This window comes from Osmerus eperlanus, chromosome 15 (genome assembly GCF_963692335.1).
Source record: "Osmerus eperlanus chromosome 15, fOsmEpe2.1, whole genome shotgun sequence".
Lineage (NCBI taxonomy): Eukaryota > Metazoa > Chordata > Actinopteri > Osmeriformes > Osmeridae > Osmerus > Osmerus eperlanus.
In genome coordinates this window covers 1,345,870-1,361,967 of record NC_085032.1, presented here as the reverse complement: position 1 = coordinate 1,361,967, position 16,098 = coordinate 1,345,870, and the positions used below count along the sequence as shown (strand labels likewise).

At 41.0% G+C, this 16,098-nt stretch overlaps 1 protein-coding gene across 5 annotated transcripts in view; it reads left to right on the top strand.

Moving 5' to 3' along the window:
- The window catches only part of LOC134035284 (NEDD4-like E3 ubiquitin-protein ligase WWP1), a 96,147-nt gene that overhangs the window by 49,240 nt on the left and 30,809 nt on the right, over positions 1–16,098 (top strand). For all 5 annotated transcript variants that reach the window (XM_062480274.1, XM_062480276.1, XM_062480273.1 and 2 more), the window contains 9 exons: positions 939–1,299; positions 3,721–3,816; positions 4,169–4,343; positions 7,851–7,905; positions 8,688–8,772; positions 8,980–9,108; positions 9,472–9,544; positions 9,738–9,809; positions 10,138–10,226. In XM_062480274.1, the coding sequence (XP_062336258.1) occupies positions 939–1,299; positions 3,721–3,816; positions 4,169–4,343; positions 7,851–7,905; positions 8,688–8,772; positions 8,980–9,108; positions 9,472–9,544; positions 9,738–9,809; positions 10,138–10,226 (1,135 nt within the window). The remainder of the gene's footprint in view (positions 1–938; positions 1,300–3,720; positions 3,817–4,168; positions 4,344–7,850; positions 7,906–8,687; positions 8,773–8,979; positions 9,109–9,471; positions 9,545–9,737; positions 9,810–10,137; positions 10,227–16,098) is intronic.

The following is a 16,098-nucleotide window of genomic DNA, read 5'->3' as shown; positions in this document are numbered from 1 at the left end:
GTGAAAAATGAAGCTTTTTCCATCTACACTTGATATAAACTATAGTTTTGACAGTGAAATGCAGTGGAATTACTTGAACTTAAATCCAAATGTGTTGAACTGATGGAGACCTATGCAAAGTCACTCAAAACACGGGTTCGATTCCAGGCTCTGGCAAGAGTATTTAGCTCTAAACTTGTCAATATATACACATCTGACAAAGACCTGTAAACAGTGATTCTGACTGTCAGAGACCTTTAAACAGCCTCACCTACTGAAATTGGCAAAAAATAGCCTGGCTTACATAGGTCGCTTTCTCAGGGCGTATGATGAATGAAACAGGCTCGCCTTGAAAAATCTGATATACTGACTATCTTTAGCAGGCTCTTGTCTACAAAAAGCAGTCCTCCCTGAAGTTTTTGGAGTAGATACACCTAGTAGTACATGTAGTAGGTACACCCTTGCACTTGTTGAGGTTCATGTTGTTTAATTGTTTAACTGTAACTTGTTCAACTACATGCTCTTATGGTTCTTCCCTTTGGGACTTATTTAGTTTTCACAATGTATGCTTCATGTTTTGGTTACCCGCAATGTCTGGGGCTATCTCGTTGTTATGATCAGTGTCCTATGCACTTTTGTAAAGCTCTCTTTTGGAAGTCGCTTTGGATAAAAGCATCTGCTAAATGCGTAAATGTAAACGGTCAATAAATTGGACTTTAAGCTTTAATTATTATTGTATTGATTTATTTTATTGCATTTATTTGCAAAGTTATTGTGATTGTATTTTATTGCATTGTATTGTGACTGTGCTTAATGTACCTGGCTGCATTTCCCTGCTGAGGATTAATAAAACAAATCTGTCTGTGTCGGTCTGTCGCATAGCTTATATCCAGGTTCTCTTTCTGTATTGTTATAATTTTCATTACTTTTCTGTCTCTACCTTCACTGTCTCCTTACAGTGAACAGGGAGACCTTCACCTCTACCCCCGGCCCCTCCGCAGACGATGCGGTGCCCCTGACCAATACCTCAGAGGAGTGCATAGAAGCCACTAGCTCTGATCCAGCGCTCTTCAGCATGATCCAAGCCCCCTCTCAGGATCTCTCCTCTGAACCAGACGGTGCTGCTGCTCCCTCTCCACTCAACCCAGCCACATCCTCCGCTCAGCTTGATGCAGCCTTCTCTTGCTCACATGCCTCCTCAGCCCCAAGCTCCACAGCGGAAGTTGGAGGGGTTGGTGGAGGCGAAGCAGTGGCCTCAGAGGGAGCCAAGCCTAGACAACAGAGCCCCAACACCAGCACTTCAGACCCCCTGCCCCCAGGGTAAGCCAAAGTGGACGATTATCTGCGCCGTTATTAAGCAATTTTATGTTTATCGGTATTGTTTTATTTATTTTTATTATTTGTTCATTTGTTGCTTATTGTGGTTTCAATTTACTTCTTTAAGTTTTACAAAATGTTTACAGAATGCTGCCGGATGCTCCCTGCACTTTTTATGTTGTTATTACTATTAATATTAATGTTGTTATTATTAACAGTTCTCAGAATTAAAGATATGGTTAAAAATATAGCTGCAAGCAGCAATGGGGTGGCCAAGCAGGTCAGATGACCCAGAAGAAACTTTCGACATCCTCAGAAGAGTGTTCCGAGTACACGCAGCAAGTTTGGCGTGAATCCATCAAAGATTTGCTGAGATACGACACAACTTTCTGTTTGGCGGCTCTGCTGCCGATTTCGATTGGCTGTACCGGACAAACGGTTTCGAAAATCTAAAATCATTTTGATAGTTTGTGTGAAGATTGCATTGACTATAGCTTGTAGCTTGACTACAGGTAGCTAGCGACTGCGGTGTACCTGGCTTCCTTTGCAGTGGCTTACAGTCTCGCTAAACAGGGAATCAGAGACATGAAAAGCTTGTCGGCTTTGGCTGGATTCGAAACTCTGACGTTGACAGGAAACCAACTTATCCTAGTGAGCGATTCTCAGTGCTGCAAATCACAGTTCAGTTACTGGGTAAAAATATCTGCAGTTTTTCCTGTGGCAAGCGGTTGTCCGATTTGGCCCAAGTTTAAACAGCTGTAATTCAGTCCTATTTTGACATGTCAAGGTGATTGTAGTCTGAAGATTATCTGTCCCAAATTTGGTGAATATTTGACACATTTTGTAGGAGGAGTAGGACAAAAACGTTTTATTTATTCATTCAAAATGGCGGCATCAATTCGGCTGGTCTCACAAGTTAACATGTGCCAGACACGATCGCCCCCCTAGAGGTTATAGGACACATATCTACAAAGCACAATAAATCTGACTCTTCTTGAGTATAGATCCCCTGAGAATGAAACATTATCATTACCATTATACTGTTAGACAGCTACTGTGGCATACCTGGCTTCACTAAACAGATAAACCAGTATCATGACATGCTTGATGACTGTGGCTGGGTTCAAACCTATGACCTTGCACTTCAGAGGAACCCGTCGTATCCCAGTGAGCTATTCTCACTGCAGGGAATTGCTGTGTACAGTTACTGTATACCAAAAGTAAGCCGTTTCTCCTGTGGCATGCGTGGTCAGATTTGGCCCAAGTTGTTGCCCCAACAGCTGTAATTCAGTCCTATTTTGACGTCAAGGTGATTGACCTTGAGAAATATCACGAGACATAGGAATCACTTAAATACAACAAACAAATCAACCGTTATTGGTCAAAACACAGTTTTGCCTATTGTAGCGCCCCCTAGAGCTCAAATGACCCTACCTTTTTCGGACCTCTTAATAACAGGGTCATGAATCCATACATCAAGTTTGGAGTCAATGCATCAAAGATTCACTAAGATATGACCTCACTTCCCTTTTTCCGGATCAGTTGCTGAATTTGATTGGCTGTAACTAACAAACGGTTGCGAAAATCAAAGCTCCAGGGGATAACTTTTGTGAGGCTTGGTCTGAAGATCATCTGTGGCAATTTTGAAGAAGATTCGACAAGAATTGTAGGAGGAGTAGCGAAAAAATGTTTCTCCTTAACATTCAAAATGGCGGAGAATCTATATGACTGGGTATGACGTCATAGAGTGCGTTGAACTTGTCTTGATCCAGGGAATCCAATGATACCTCATTTTGGAAAATGCGGCATATGGTTCAAAAGTAACGTGTGTAAACACACCCTCAACTTTGACCCATTGTTGGCGCTAGAGGGTTTGAAATGGAGACATGAAACTTGGTGAAATTGATGAGGGGACAGGTCCCAAAGAGTGTGCCAAATTTCACAACTTCTGATCATGTGGTTCTAGGGGCTGCCATAGACTCCCATGGCAGATGTATAATAATAATAAGAAAAGGTAGAAACACTTGAGGTGGTTGCGCCGCTTCGCGGCTTGGCCACCAATAATAAGAAAAGGTAGAAACCCTTAAGGTGGCTTCGCCGCTTTGCAACTTGGCCACCAATAATTGAAAGAGTCTTTGTCAGAGGCCTTTTTATTCTTAATTTTGATTTTGATTTTTACACTAGTCATATATATTGGTTCAAAATATCGGTTATCTGTCTACTTGATCTGTAATCATCGGTATCAGCATCGGTCCTGAAAAACGCATATTGGTCGACCCCTAGTGTGAAAGAGGGTGTTTGGACATTGAGTATGTGGACATTTGAAAGAAGGTGTTTGTAAAAACAAGTTGTATTTATTTGGTGTATGTTTTGGGCTACGGATTATTGGTCTGCATGGAATTGTTTGTGTGTGTGCGTGCTTAGGTGGGAGCAGAGAAAGGACCCCCACGGGAGAACCTACTATGTGGATCACAATACCAGAACCACCACATGGGAGAGACCACAGCCTTTACCGACAGGGTCAGTCATCAAACGTGTCACTGTTTATTACCTTTGAAAGGAAAACACACACACACACACACACAGTGGTGTCATTCCTTTTGGACTATAAAACCCAATCTTGCATTATATCTTCTCTGTAGACCTTATTAAGTGTGTACATGTTACCAAGATGTTACTACAATCTTGCTTAAACTTTGGTAAGCAAACTGGAACAATGGTAAGCTTTTATTTGTTTTCAGTGTGATTGTTTCCCATGACTAGACAGTAACATAACCCCTCACAATTTTAGCGGATTTTATGTCAGTTTACTTCTGACTATATATCAATCTGTCTCACTCTCTCCCACCTTCTGTGTCTATTTGTGTGTCAGCTGGGAAAGGCGCGTGGACGACCGGGGACGCATCTACTACGTGGATCACAACACCAGGACCACCACTTGGCAGAGGCCCACCATGGAGTCAGTCCGCAACTTCGAACAGTGGCAGTCCCAGCGCAGTCAGCTGCAAGGAGCTATGCACCAATTCAACCAGAGATACCTCTACTCGGTACACACATAAGAAAGCCCACACACAGACCACAAGTGCACATGTGTTAAAACTAGTGGTGGGCCGTTATCGCTCTGCGACTCTTATCGGCGATACAAAAAATATCGCCGTTAATCTATTCTCAAAGCTGGGTTGGGAGCTGGGTTTATACTACGCAAGTTATGATGACTTTCACCTTGATATTTTAGCGCGGATGTATACCTAGCCGAATTGCACTGTAGGGGGCGAGAACCAGTCTTCGAACCTGTGTGTATGCCTTGTGTATGAAATTATCACATCAAACGTGACGTGCTAACATGGATGCAGCTATGAAGCCGCCTGGTTTGCTTCAGGGAAAATGTATCTATAAGAAGCTTCCCAATGGAAACCTCGACAAGACTAAGGTGTTTGCACCTTGTGCTATGCGGAATTAGTTTAATGTAGGAGTTCTTCCAGTCTCAAATACCACCTAAACGCAAAGCATCCCGTAGCTAATGCGGAAGATGCCGGGCCAAGCACTGATGTAGCGCAAGGGAAGAGTCGTCGTCAAACTACGATGTTCGAGTGCAACCGAGGCAAGCCCGTCAGCGCAGCTCTATCAGCCAAGCTAACTAATCTAATAAACAGTTAATAAACACAAGTACATCTTATTGAACATAATTTATTTTCATCACCAATTATCATAGTAGAACAGCTTTCTCAAGCAGTTTGCGATGCATTTTGGAAACAGGAGATGAGCTCCTGGTCTAATGCGCCACCTGGCTTGAGAAACCCGTTCTCAAAGACTTTTAGTCATTATTTGCGTAGCACACATATTCTGAATGCCTTCGGCGGAATTCAAATGAGCCATTTTAATCTAGATTAATCTAGATTAAAGCCAAGATTACAGTGAGATTAATCTAGATTAAAAAAATGTATCTATCCCCACCACTAGTTAAAACACACACACCTTGGTTGATTGCTACCAATTACCCATTATAATGTGACAGTGATCCCACAATTTTCTTCAACACAAAACAGTGTAAATAATGGATAGGCTTACCATTATTAACTGGAATCTGTCACATTTTAAAACTAAAAGGCAGACATGGCAATTATGCATATTATAACAAATCTAATCCAAATTCATTTGTACAGACATTTTTACAAGCAATGTCACAGAGGGCTTCACAGATGCACACAGATCAGCACCGATGACCAACCTAAACCCTCAGAGAAGAAAAACACCCAAAATATAAGCTTAGGCTCTGTTGAATAGCAGATGGCAGCTTACTTGGGGCGGCTGTGGCTCAGGGGGTAGAGAGGGTCGTCTGTTAATCGCAAGGTTGGCAGTTCGATCCCCGACTCCTCCGAGGCCATGTACCTACCGAAGTATCCTTGAGCAAGACTCTGAACCCCAAGTTGCTCCCGTTGGGCAGGCCGGCGCCTTGCATGGTAGCTCGCTGCCGTCGGTGTGTGAGTATGAATGGGTGAATGAGAGGCAAACATTGTAAAGCGCTTTGAGTGCCGCTAAGGTAGAAAAGCGCTATATAAATGCAGTCCATTTACCATTTACTGAAACATAAAGTCTGTTCCAGAGGAGAGAAGCCTCCCTACCCCCTTATTTGGACGAATTTGGGAATTATCCAAATAAATCTAGCAGTTAAAATGATTTGTAAGTAAATGTCTTATTTTAGCAATGTTACCTAGATAGAAAAATGCTATTAAGATGGCATTCATATCAGAGGCAGGATCCATTGACCCCAAGATTTTGTCTTAGGGACATTTTGATGTCATTAACTTCCGTGGCGAGGTCAGATAACTCTTTTCTGTGATTTATTTGTTGTTGCTAGAAGTAGCTCCTCCATTTTAGCACCCTCCAAGTTGAGAAGGAGAAAATTGTAGGTTGTCCGGGTTGTTATTGTAGAGACACATGTTTCTATACTATGTCAATGGAACACAAATATTATTTTGACTCAAGTCTCACAGGTCCAAAATGTGTTAAGAATGACAACAAACCATCTTCCTTAGGGGTGACACAGAAAACACAACACACTTGATGTGATTACACCATCCTGATTGGCCAGTCAGAGCTCTATCTGTCAGACAATTCCACTTCCACTACCCCTACCCCAGTGACATGCAGTGAGGTTCGTGGCTGGGGAGGCACTGACTCTTTCAAAGTCAGATCTACAAATACATGAATTCAACAGAGCAGCATCAATTCACCATTCAACTGGCTGCTTGCACATTGCCAATGGTTATTTTCATATCCCATATCAGCATTCTTTACACACACATATTTGGCCAAAGAAATGCATTAAATTTATAGAGGCTCAGAGAGAGCGCATTTGTTCCGCATCGTCCGTGTTCTTAATTTGCCATCACAATTCCACAATTCATACTCATTCAATAGAAATGAAAGTATATACAGTCCATAACAGAAAGACAAATGTTGTTTTATTCTTTAAAATAACTAAATTTTTCTTATCTGGTTTTATATAATTTTGTTATCTTCTTTCCCGTCGTTTGAAGCAAATCTTTTAGCTCCGGGCATCGATCTTCCATGATTTATCACTTCCAGTTTTGATTGAAAGTCCAGTTTTGAGAAATGTTAAGCTTATATATATGCAAGATTATATATATATATAATCTTATAATCAGTCAGGGCAAATAAACAATAGGGTGCACTTTTTCTATTTGACTTTTTTAGCTAGCAACAACCATACATTTGTCTGTAATACATGAAGAAGAACAATAGCAGAACAAGCCCGTGTGCTCACGCATGCCCCCTTCAGTGAGGCAGAGGTACTGGCTGCCTCCCCTCCTGCTTTTTCACTGCGGCGTTATGTACGATCAGCAAGACTAATTTGTTATACAAATACGTAAAATACATGACCAAGACTATGAAATGTGAGGACATATAATAAAAATGTGTACAAACATTACATTGGTGACATACAGAGAGATCAAATTGCACGTGCTCAAATTGAGCAAAAAAAATTGCAGCTCAGCCCAGTTTGTGTGGGATTGCGCAATCCGAGAGGAGGCACAGCTAGTCGCTGCCTCCTTCCGCTTCTTTCCCCATATTTGAACAGGAAAATACACAAATTCAGCGATATTGGCTATAAAAATCATTGGAATCATCCAATAATTATATTTCTATCACAGATCAGTGGACAAATATTATTATTTTATATTATTCGTTTTTTACATTTCATGATGACACAGGGGAGGCACTGCCTCCCTTGCCTCCCCTGACCGCACGTCACTGCCATACCCTTTACACCCCTTTTACCTGTCTTTGACAGAAACTGTGGGTCTTTGAACCAGGCCATAATCTCATCTACTCTTGATGATGATTAACTCACACAACACAGACTCAGAGAGACAACGTTGTCAGGCCTGACTTAGTGCTAGCTTACTTGTCCGCCGGCTAGCCAGTTGTACAGTCTTAGCAATTCACCTAATTTGGAATATATTTGCTTTTTTGTTTGTTTTGGTTCCTGGACCTATTTTGACGTGTACATCCCCATCTCTTGCATTCAGGCTTCGATGATGTCAGCGGAAAATGACCCTCTGGGGCCGCTGCCTCCTGGCTGGGGTAAGTTATGGAGGGAAGAGGCCAGGGAGCCACCAGTGATGGCGTTAGTGGTTTGGGTTAGGGACTGCTACCCTTTCACCTTCTCAGGTTTACCATTTCAGAGAATTTCATTGCACCTTGGTTTTCTTGGTTGCGGAGTGTGCTCTCCAATCTATTGTCGCAGTTGCATGCCTCAAACATTGACTTCTTCGGGTTTTTTTCTCCCTTTCCCTCCCTGTTTGTCTCTCCATCTTTCTGTTTCTCTCTCCCACTCTCTCAAACATAAATATATGTTTTAGTTTCTACTATCCCTGTCCCTCATTCTTGTTCTTATGTGCATCTCACCTCTGCTATCCTCTTTCTTATCAAAATGATGAGCGATCAGTATAACAGTGTCAGATAACACTATCTGCATAACTCTCATCACTTGCTTTAAATCATGCCCTCCAAGATATCAAGATCATGTTCTGATCAGTGTAGTCAGTGGTAGCTTGTCAGAGACCGACTCATTTTGAAACATGGCTATCGTATGAATGTAATGTTGTTGCCTGTGCTACAAGCATACTGGCCTGTAATATGAAGAGACTCTTATTTAATTTAATCTTAAGGCGTACATATCAATGCAATAAAATTAGCAATATGCAAAGATGCACCGAATACCAATGGGATATTAAACCAATGAAACAATCCCACAAAATGCACATTTTGTGATTAATCAAGCATAGCTAGAACGGTCAACCTTGACCACAAATGTGTGGTTATTTTTGTGTTAACCGTCCTCCACATCCCCACTCTCCCCCCAGAACGACGTGTTGACTCCAACGATCGTGTGTACTTTGTCAACCACAACACAAAGACCACACAGTGGGAGGACCCACGCACACAAGGGTGAGCCATAGCTCTGCTGAGACCCCCTACCTGCCACCTCTTTTGCACTCCTTAGCACATTTTATATTGGCACAGAGGCTGTATTCATGCACAACCAGCAAAAAACAGTTCAGAGCAGTTTAGTCTCCTTGCTGTCCTCTTTCACTCTAAACGCTTGTTCTACCCAAGTGTCTGTGCCCATTTTTTAATATGTGTGTGTGTCTACAGGCTACAGAATGAAGACCCTCTCCCTGAGGGCTGGGAGATACGGTACACACGTGAGGGGGTCCGGTACTTTGTGGATCACAACACACGGACCACTACGTTCAATGACCCACGCACCGGAAAGTCTTCTGTGTAAGTACATGGACTACTTAATTCTCCTTAAAAATAAAGTTTAACTTCTCCCCCCAATGCTATTCCACTTATCTGGAATGTGGATTTAGTTGTGAAATCAAATCCAAAGTAGAAATACTAATTTTAGAAATGCTGGTCTCAATGATGTCTCAATTACCCACTTCTAAGGAAACATGTCATCACAGTTAAAGCATTGTGAACAACAATAAAACAGAATTTTGAAATTCTGAAATTAAAATAGGCTTCAAACTTTTTTTTATTCTGCTCCTCGTGCCATAATTGAAGAAGTGAATTTAAATAATTTGACAATAACCTCTGTCTGGCTTATTCTGACATTTGTTTTCTTCATATCGGTCGTCTCAGCACCAAAGGTCCTCAGATTGCCTATGAGCGCAGTTTCAGGTGGAAGCTAGCACATTTCCGTTATCTGTGTCAGGTAATACTTTCTCTCCTTTCTCTCTCTTTCCGAGAAAAAATTATGAAATACATGATTCAATTCAAATCTTGTCAGCAATTCTGTAAATCACTTCACATACACCAAAATGTATGGCATTAAGATGTTATTGACCTCACACAAGAAAATCTTGACACGTTTGGTTTCTCAAACACCTTTTCTGTTCTTTACTCAGTCCAATGCACTCCCCAGCCATGTGAAGATTACGGTATCAAGGCAGACTTTATTTGAAGACTCTTTCCAGCAAGTAAGAGACTTGACCTTTCTGTGTCGTGTTTTTATGTTTTAAACAGAATTCCACACTGGAAAGCACCTATCTGCATATGCACTTGCACACGCAATGCAAATACATTCTCACACATTAACTTGCATACAGTACATACACACACACACACAAATACATAGGTATTAGGAGTGTAACTAATAGCATTTACTTTTGGATTTACTAACAGCTGCTTTGCACAAAATTGTTTATGTAAATAATTTAAATGTGAGCATGCCATATGTGACATTTTTATTATTTAGTGTTAACTGAATGTTTGATTCAGTGTTGCTAACTGTGTGTACATTTCCAGATTATGGCCCTAAAGCCCTATGACCTGAGAAGACGATTATACGTCATCTTCAGAGGGGAGGAGGGACTAGATTACGGTGGTTTAGCCAGGTAAGTGACAAACACATCAGGTTCCCTCTAACTCACATCTGGAGCTTTCTAACGCCTGGGACACACTGGCTGCGAAGCGCCGCAAAGGGACATGAAAGGCGCGAGCTGTTCACACTAGATGCGCATTTCTCTGTGCCGGTCACCAAGCCTTCCATCTCCTCTGAGCTTTCCTTTTTCACATGTAAAGCTGACATGGTACATAAACATGGCACAGGCTATATTTAGGCTACTTGTTGCTCCAACAGCCGTTGCAACAGCATCCCAACATAAAATAAAATATGTGCTGTGGGTTATACAACTCCTTATACCATGGTCTGGGTGAATACTCGATTCTGATTGGCTGCAGGGGTGTCCATTATCGGGTGATAACGGACACCTACTACGTAATTGCAGCAAAACTGTATTTTCACCGTTCTAAATTATTCCGCTGGCTACATAGTATATGAGCCCGTACAAAGTGTCTGAAATAAGTAACCATAACAACAGGGACGGAGTCAAAGCCTCCATTTACAATTTTGAAAGACTTTAACAAGCTAACTTATATTTACAACAATGAGTGACTTCAATATTTATTTTAACCTATTTGAAAAATGTTACTTTTCTGAATGTAGTGTGTCAGTGTCACGTAACCGCTCATCTCACATCCCATTCGCTATTCACCTCGCTAGTCAATCTACTGCAGACAGGCTGCGGCCAACACGACAGTAGCAGCAACTCTACACATGGCCGATTATTTTCTTCTTAAAAATCTTGATTTTATTTGGGGACAATGACATGGCTCAATAGCTGGCTAGTCATGTTGTTAAACATACTGTCAAATTATAACTACTGTTTGGAGAAAATGTCAACTTTGATGCGGTCATCTCACATCCATTTTCTACTCAACTCGCTCCACAGGCTGCGGCCGTACTGTAGCCTAGTACTAGTATGGCCGATACTTTGTTCGTGAAAATCTTGATATTGATTTTGGGACAGTGACATGGCTGGTTAGCTAGCAAATCTTGTCAAACATACTGTAAAATTATATTTACTGTTTGTCAACCGTACACAATGTTATTTCCTCTGAATTTTGTTAGCATAACGTTAGCTTTCGGGCTAGTAGCTCAGCCAACGGAAAGCCGGTGTTGGTTCTATGAGCTGAGCAGACTATAAAATATCAGAGTTGGCTAACGTTAAAAAACGTTAGTTTTCTTTTGCAAAACGCCTAAAAACATAAATTAATGTTTGTAAAAAAAAAAATTGTTGGCAAGTGACCCCATGGTATAAGCGGGATAATGCCCTTCGAGGTGTCCAATATCCCCTGATAATGGACAATGCGGAGGCGTGAGCGGTTCACGCCGGTTGCTTCCGCAATCTTCGGGCATTATCCCTTACATGTAGGCCTGTACTTCTCAACGTTAATGATTAACTGTGTGTCGTCAATCTTTTAAAATGTCTCAGCTGGTTTGTAATGTAGGGTTTTGGTGCCTCTTCTGCTTGTGTAGGCTATGCCAGCTCGTATATCTCACTCTTTGTTAATAGACGTCTACTACTCGAAACAACCAGTGTTGGGGGAAGTTACTCCAAAAAGTTATACATTATTACTTATTACTGTTTAGTAAAAGTAGTGTGATTAAGTTACATTATTACTTTCAGTACAAAGTAATATTATTGGGTATGCTTTGCCTTCGGCAAGGGCACAACCTTTGTTCTCTCTCATATATATTATTATTATTATTTATTTTCCCACCCCTAAGGACTAGTCAATATGAGGACTACATAGACAACGTAAGTGTCAAAAGGTTCGTCTTGGTAGCGATTGAGTTGCTTGTATTTTTATTTACGTTCCGTTGCACGGTTATATTTGAAATAACGTTTTTGTTACGAAAAGTGAAGCTAACGGTGGCTAACTTGCTAGCCACAGTCACTGCCGTTACTAACGTCACGAACGACACGTCACAAAAACGTGTGATTACCTGTAGCAGAACATTCATTTAGCAGCTCCTTAACTTCTGGGAGAGAGCTAGGCTAACTATAGGCTAGATTTACTGCAAGACAGCTGCAGAACGCCACAAGCAAAGAGGCCAGGGTGATAACTATTTATCCATTTTACTTTGTGATATGAAACACAATTGTGAAGTGTAATGTACAATATAAACTGATATTATTAAGGAAGTACATCTACTTTCGGAAACAGTAGCCTACTATTTCACTGAAGCATTAGCATCATGACATTAGCCTCTGTTGCCCGGGCAACACATACTACAGCGGTCTATGATGCATCTGTTTTCAATCTTTAAAATAAACATTCCTCACAAATACATTTTCGTTGTAGGATTTATTATGACATTAGATTACAAGTAAACGATTTGTTGGTAAAATTATCATTACCTGTGGTTTCAAACCAGTGTAGCTCACTGCAACGCTGTAGCCTACGCAAGACACACTAGTAGCTACTGTAGCTAACAAAAACATCTCCACAGCTGTTTAGGAACGGCGACAGAACATGTTCGGCACTCCCCTTACTTAGATCAAAAGTATTTCAATAGGTGAAACTATCTGACTACTAACCTGAACTTCATTGCCACAGCCTAAACGTTGTCAATCTGTTCATGAAAATAATTAATTTCAGCCTAAACCGTACAACGGAACGTTATCGATTTCAACCAACGCAATCAAGACGAACAGTAGTCTGGTACTGTACTGTAGTAGTACAATTTACCGGGGCAGCTTCTCCACACAGGGCTATATCGCATTTTGCGTTGTTACTGACAATGATCGCTACCAGTTAGCTTTTTATGAATGAGCGACTTTCCCCTAAATAAATGTCAAGCTTATTTACGTTTTTGGGGGCATATGTTCAGTTAGCAGATGGTACTGTTTGAGATAGCTACTGCCGGTAACGTTGTTGTTAGAATAAGCTTCGAAGGGGGTTCTTTATTAATGAATGAATGCAATATGAGTAGGCTAAATGCCTGAAAATATCACGAGAAGGGAAAAACATAAAAGGACGTTTGTCATAGACATTAGGTCAATTTTTACACGGGAAGGGAGTCAGGCGGCTGAGCGGTGAGGGAATCGGGCTAGTAATCCGAAGGTTGCCAGTTCGATTCCCGGTCATGCCAACTGACGCTGTGTCCTTGGGCAAGACACTTCACCCTACTTGCCTCGGGGGAATGTCCCTGTACTTACTGTAAGTCGCTCTGGATAAGAGCGTCTGCTAAATGACTAAATGTAAATGTAATGTACACCGGTCTGCCAAATGTATTCGTTTTGATTGAACTATGAGGCTGCTATAGCCGATTACCAGTGTGTGAAATACCTGTCAATATTCGGGGGGGTCGCCATCTCTCAATTGTTGCGCAATACCGATCTAAATTTGCTCAATATGCAGTAGGCAGGGACGGACTGGGAGTAAAAATAGGCCTTGGACTTTGATCCAGACCGGCCCACCAGAACCGGCCCCGTATACGCCACCAAAGTGTCCTGCTAATGCATGCACATTCTGGGTTTGATGTGATGCTAGTAGGGAGTTCTACAGTTAATGCAAGCGCGCATGGCGCGCAAGCAAAAGTTTTGGGCTGATTTGAGCGAAAACATTTTTTTGGGAGCTTTATGTAAAATAAACATGGCGCTGCCGATGGTCAGTCCGCTACTGGCAGTAGGTATAACATTACAGTAACTATTTTATGGATGCAAGCCAAGACAATCAGTCTATAGCCTACATGACAACACACACACGCACACACTTAACCATTTTTGATAATCCGATATGCTATTATTCTAGTATTCTACTATTATTCTATATGGTAGGCTAGTATTCGTAAAGCAACACTGACATAAGAGGTTGCATTGGCTAAAGTGGTTTGGATGCACGTTGTTTTATAACAAGTGCATTGTCATTCGGTGCCTCTTCATCTCTGAGTGCCACCTTTTTGGATGTGAACCCAAAGTGTGTGAATGACACACTCTGGTTAGCTTTCGCTTGCTAGCCATTGACTTTTCAACGTTTCTGTTTGGCGCACAGGACTGGCTGGCTCCGCTTGGCCAAAAAAATGGTGAATAAATGTTTTGATTTCTGAATACTGAATAATACTCATGGTGAGCTTAAACATTTTTTTGTGACCATTAGTGACTATATTTATTTATTTATTTTGAAATAAAGTTGAGACCGCCTTCAAATTTAGCTTTTGAGGCTTTCAGGGGGGCTCATGGGTTAATCGGGGGAGTTGAGCCCCCCCGGACCCCCCCGTATTTCGCACACTGCCGATTACCATTCCCTCTTGCAGGGGAAATGAGAAGACAACTATTTCATTCTACACTTCACTCTTAATATTTTGAGTTGTAAATGAGCAGCAAAAAAATTATGCTTTTAAATCTATGTAATCTTTATAAATAATAAGTAGGCTATGCATTTTTATATAAAATATACAGAAATATCAGTTCTAAAAATGTCATAAAAAACGGAGCCCTCTGCAACCGACGCAAGCAAGCACACCCTACAATTTCCCCAGAAATTGTACCCTCTCTAGTTACTTATTATAATACTTTTACTCAGTGTGCGAATTACGGGGGGGTTTGACCCCCCTAATTAAGACTTGGACCCCCCTAAATCATAGACTCCTATGGTTAAGTATTATAATAATAACTATAGAGGGTACAATTTTTAAAATGTAGGGTGTGCTTGCTTGCGTCGGTTTCAGATGGGTCCGTTTATTATTAAACAAGCTGAACCCCCTTTGAAACAAGCTATTCTAATAATGTTGTCACCAGCAGTATTTTTCAGATGGAATCGCGATTCAAACAGTACCATCTGCTAACTGAAAATATGCCCCCAAAAACATTGAGCTTGACATTTATTTAGGGGAAAATTGCTCATTCAAAAAAATCTCACTGATAGCGATCATAACGCAAAATGCAATGTAGCCCTGTGTGGAAAGGCTGACCCCGGAAAATTGTACTACTACTAGACTACTGCTGTGTTCGTCTTGGTAGCGATTGGGTTGCTTGAATTCGAAATAACGTTCCGTTGTACGGTTTAGGCTGAAATTAAGTTTTTTCATGAACAGATCGACAAATTTTAGGCTGTGGCAATGAAGTTTAGGTTAGTAGTCAGATAGTTTCACCTATTGAAAGACTTTTTGAAACCACAGGTAATGATAATTTCACCAACAAATCGTTTACTTGTAATCTAATGTCATAATAAATCCTACAACGAAAATGTATTTGTGAGGAATGTTTATTTTAACGATTGAAAACAGATGCATCATAGACCACTGTAGTATGTGTTGCCCGGGCAACAGAGGCTAATGTCATGATGCTAATGCTTCAGTGAAATAGTAGACTACCATTTCCGAAAGTAGATGTGGGCCTACTTCCTTAATAATATCAGCTAATATTGTACATTACATTTCACAATTGTGTTTCACATCACAAAGTAAAATGAGTAAATAGTTATCACCCTGGCCTCTTTGCTTGTGGCGTTTCTGCAGCTGCCTTGCAGTAAAGCTATAGTTAGCCTAGCTATCCCCAAGTTAACAGATGCGAAACGAATGTTCTGCTACAGGTAGTCACGCGTGGTTTCGTGACGTTAGTGACGTAGTGACGTTAGTAATGTTAGTGACTGTGGCTAGCAAATTAGCCACTGTTAGCTTCACTTTTCTCCACAAAAACTTAATTTGAGCCTAAACCGTGCAACAGAGAGTAAATACAAATACAAGCAACTCAATCGCTACGAATACGAAACTTTTGACACCTAGGTTGTCTATTGCAATGGAAGAATTCTAGTGGCACTGTGTAGATTTGAATAGTGAAGAGATGGCGGTTTCAATATAATTTATTTAGCTTGTACAAATTAAGAATTAACAAAGTACTTTGTGATCAGTCATAACGA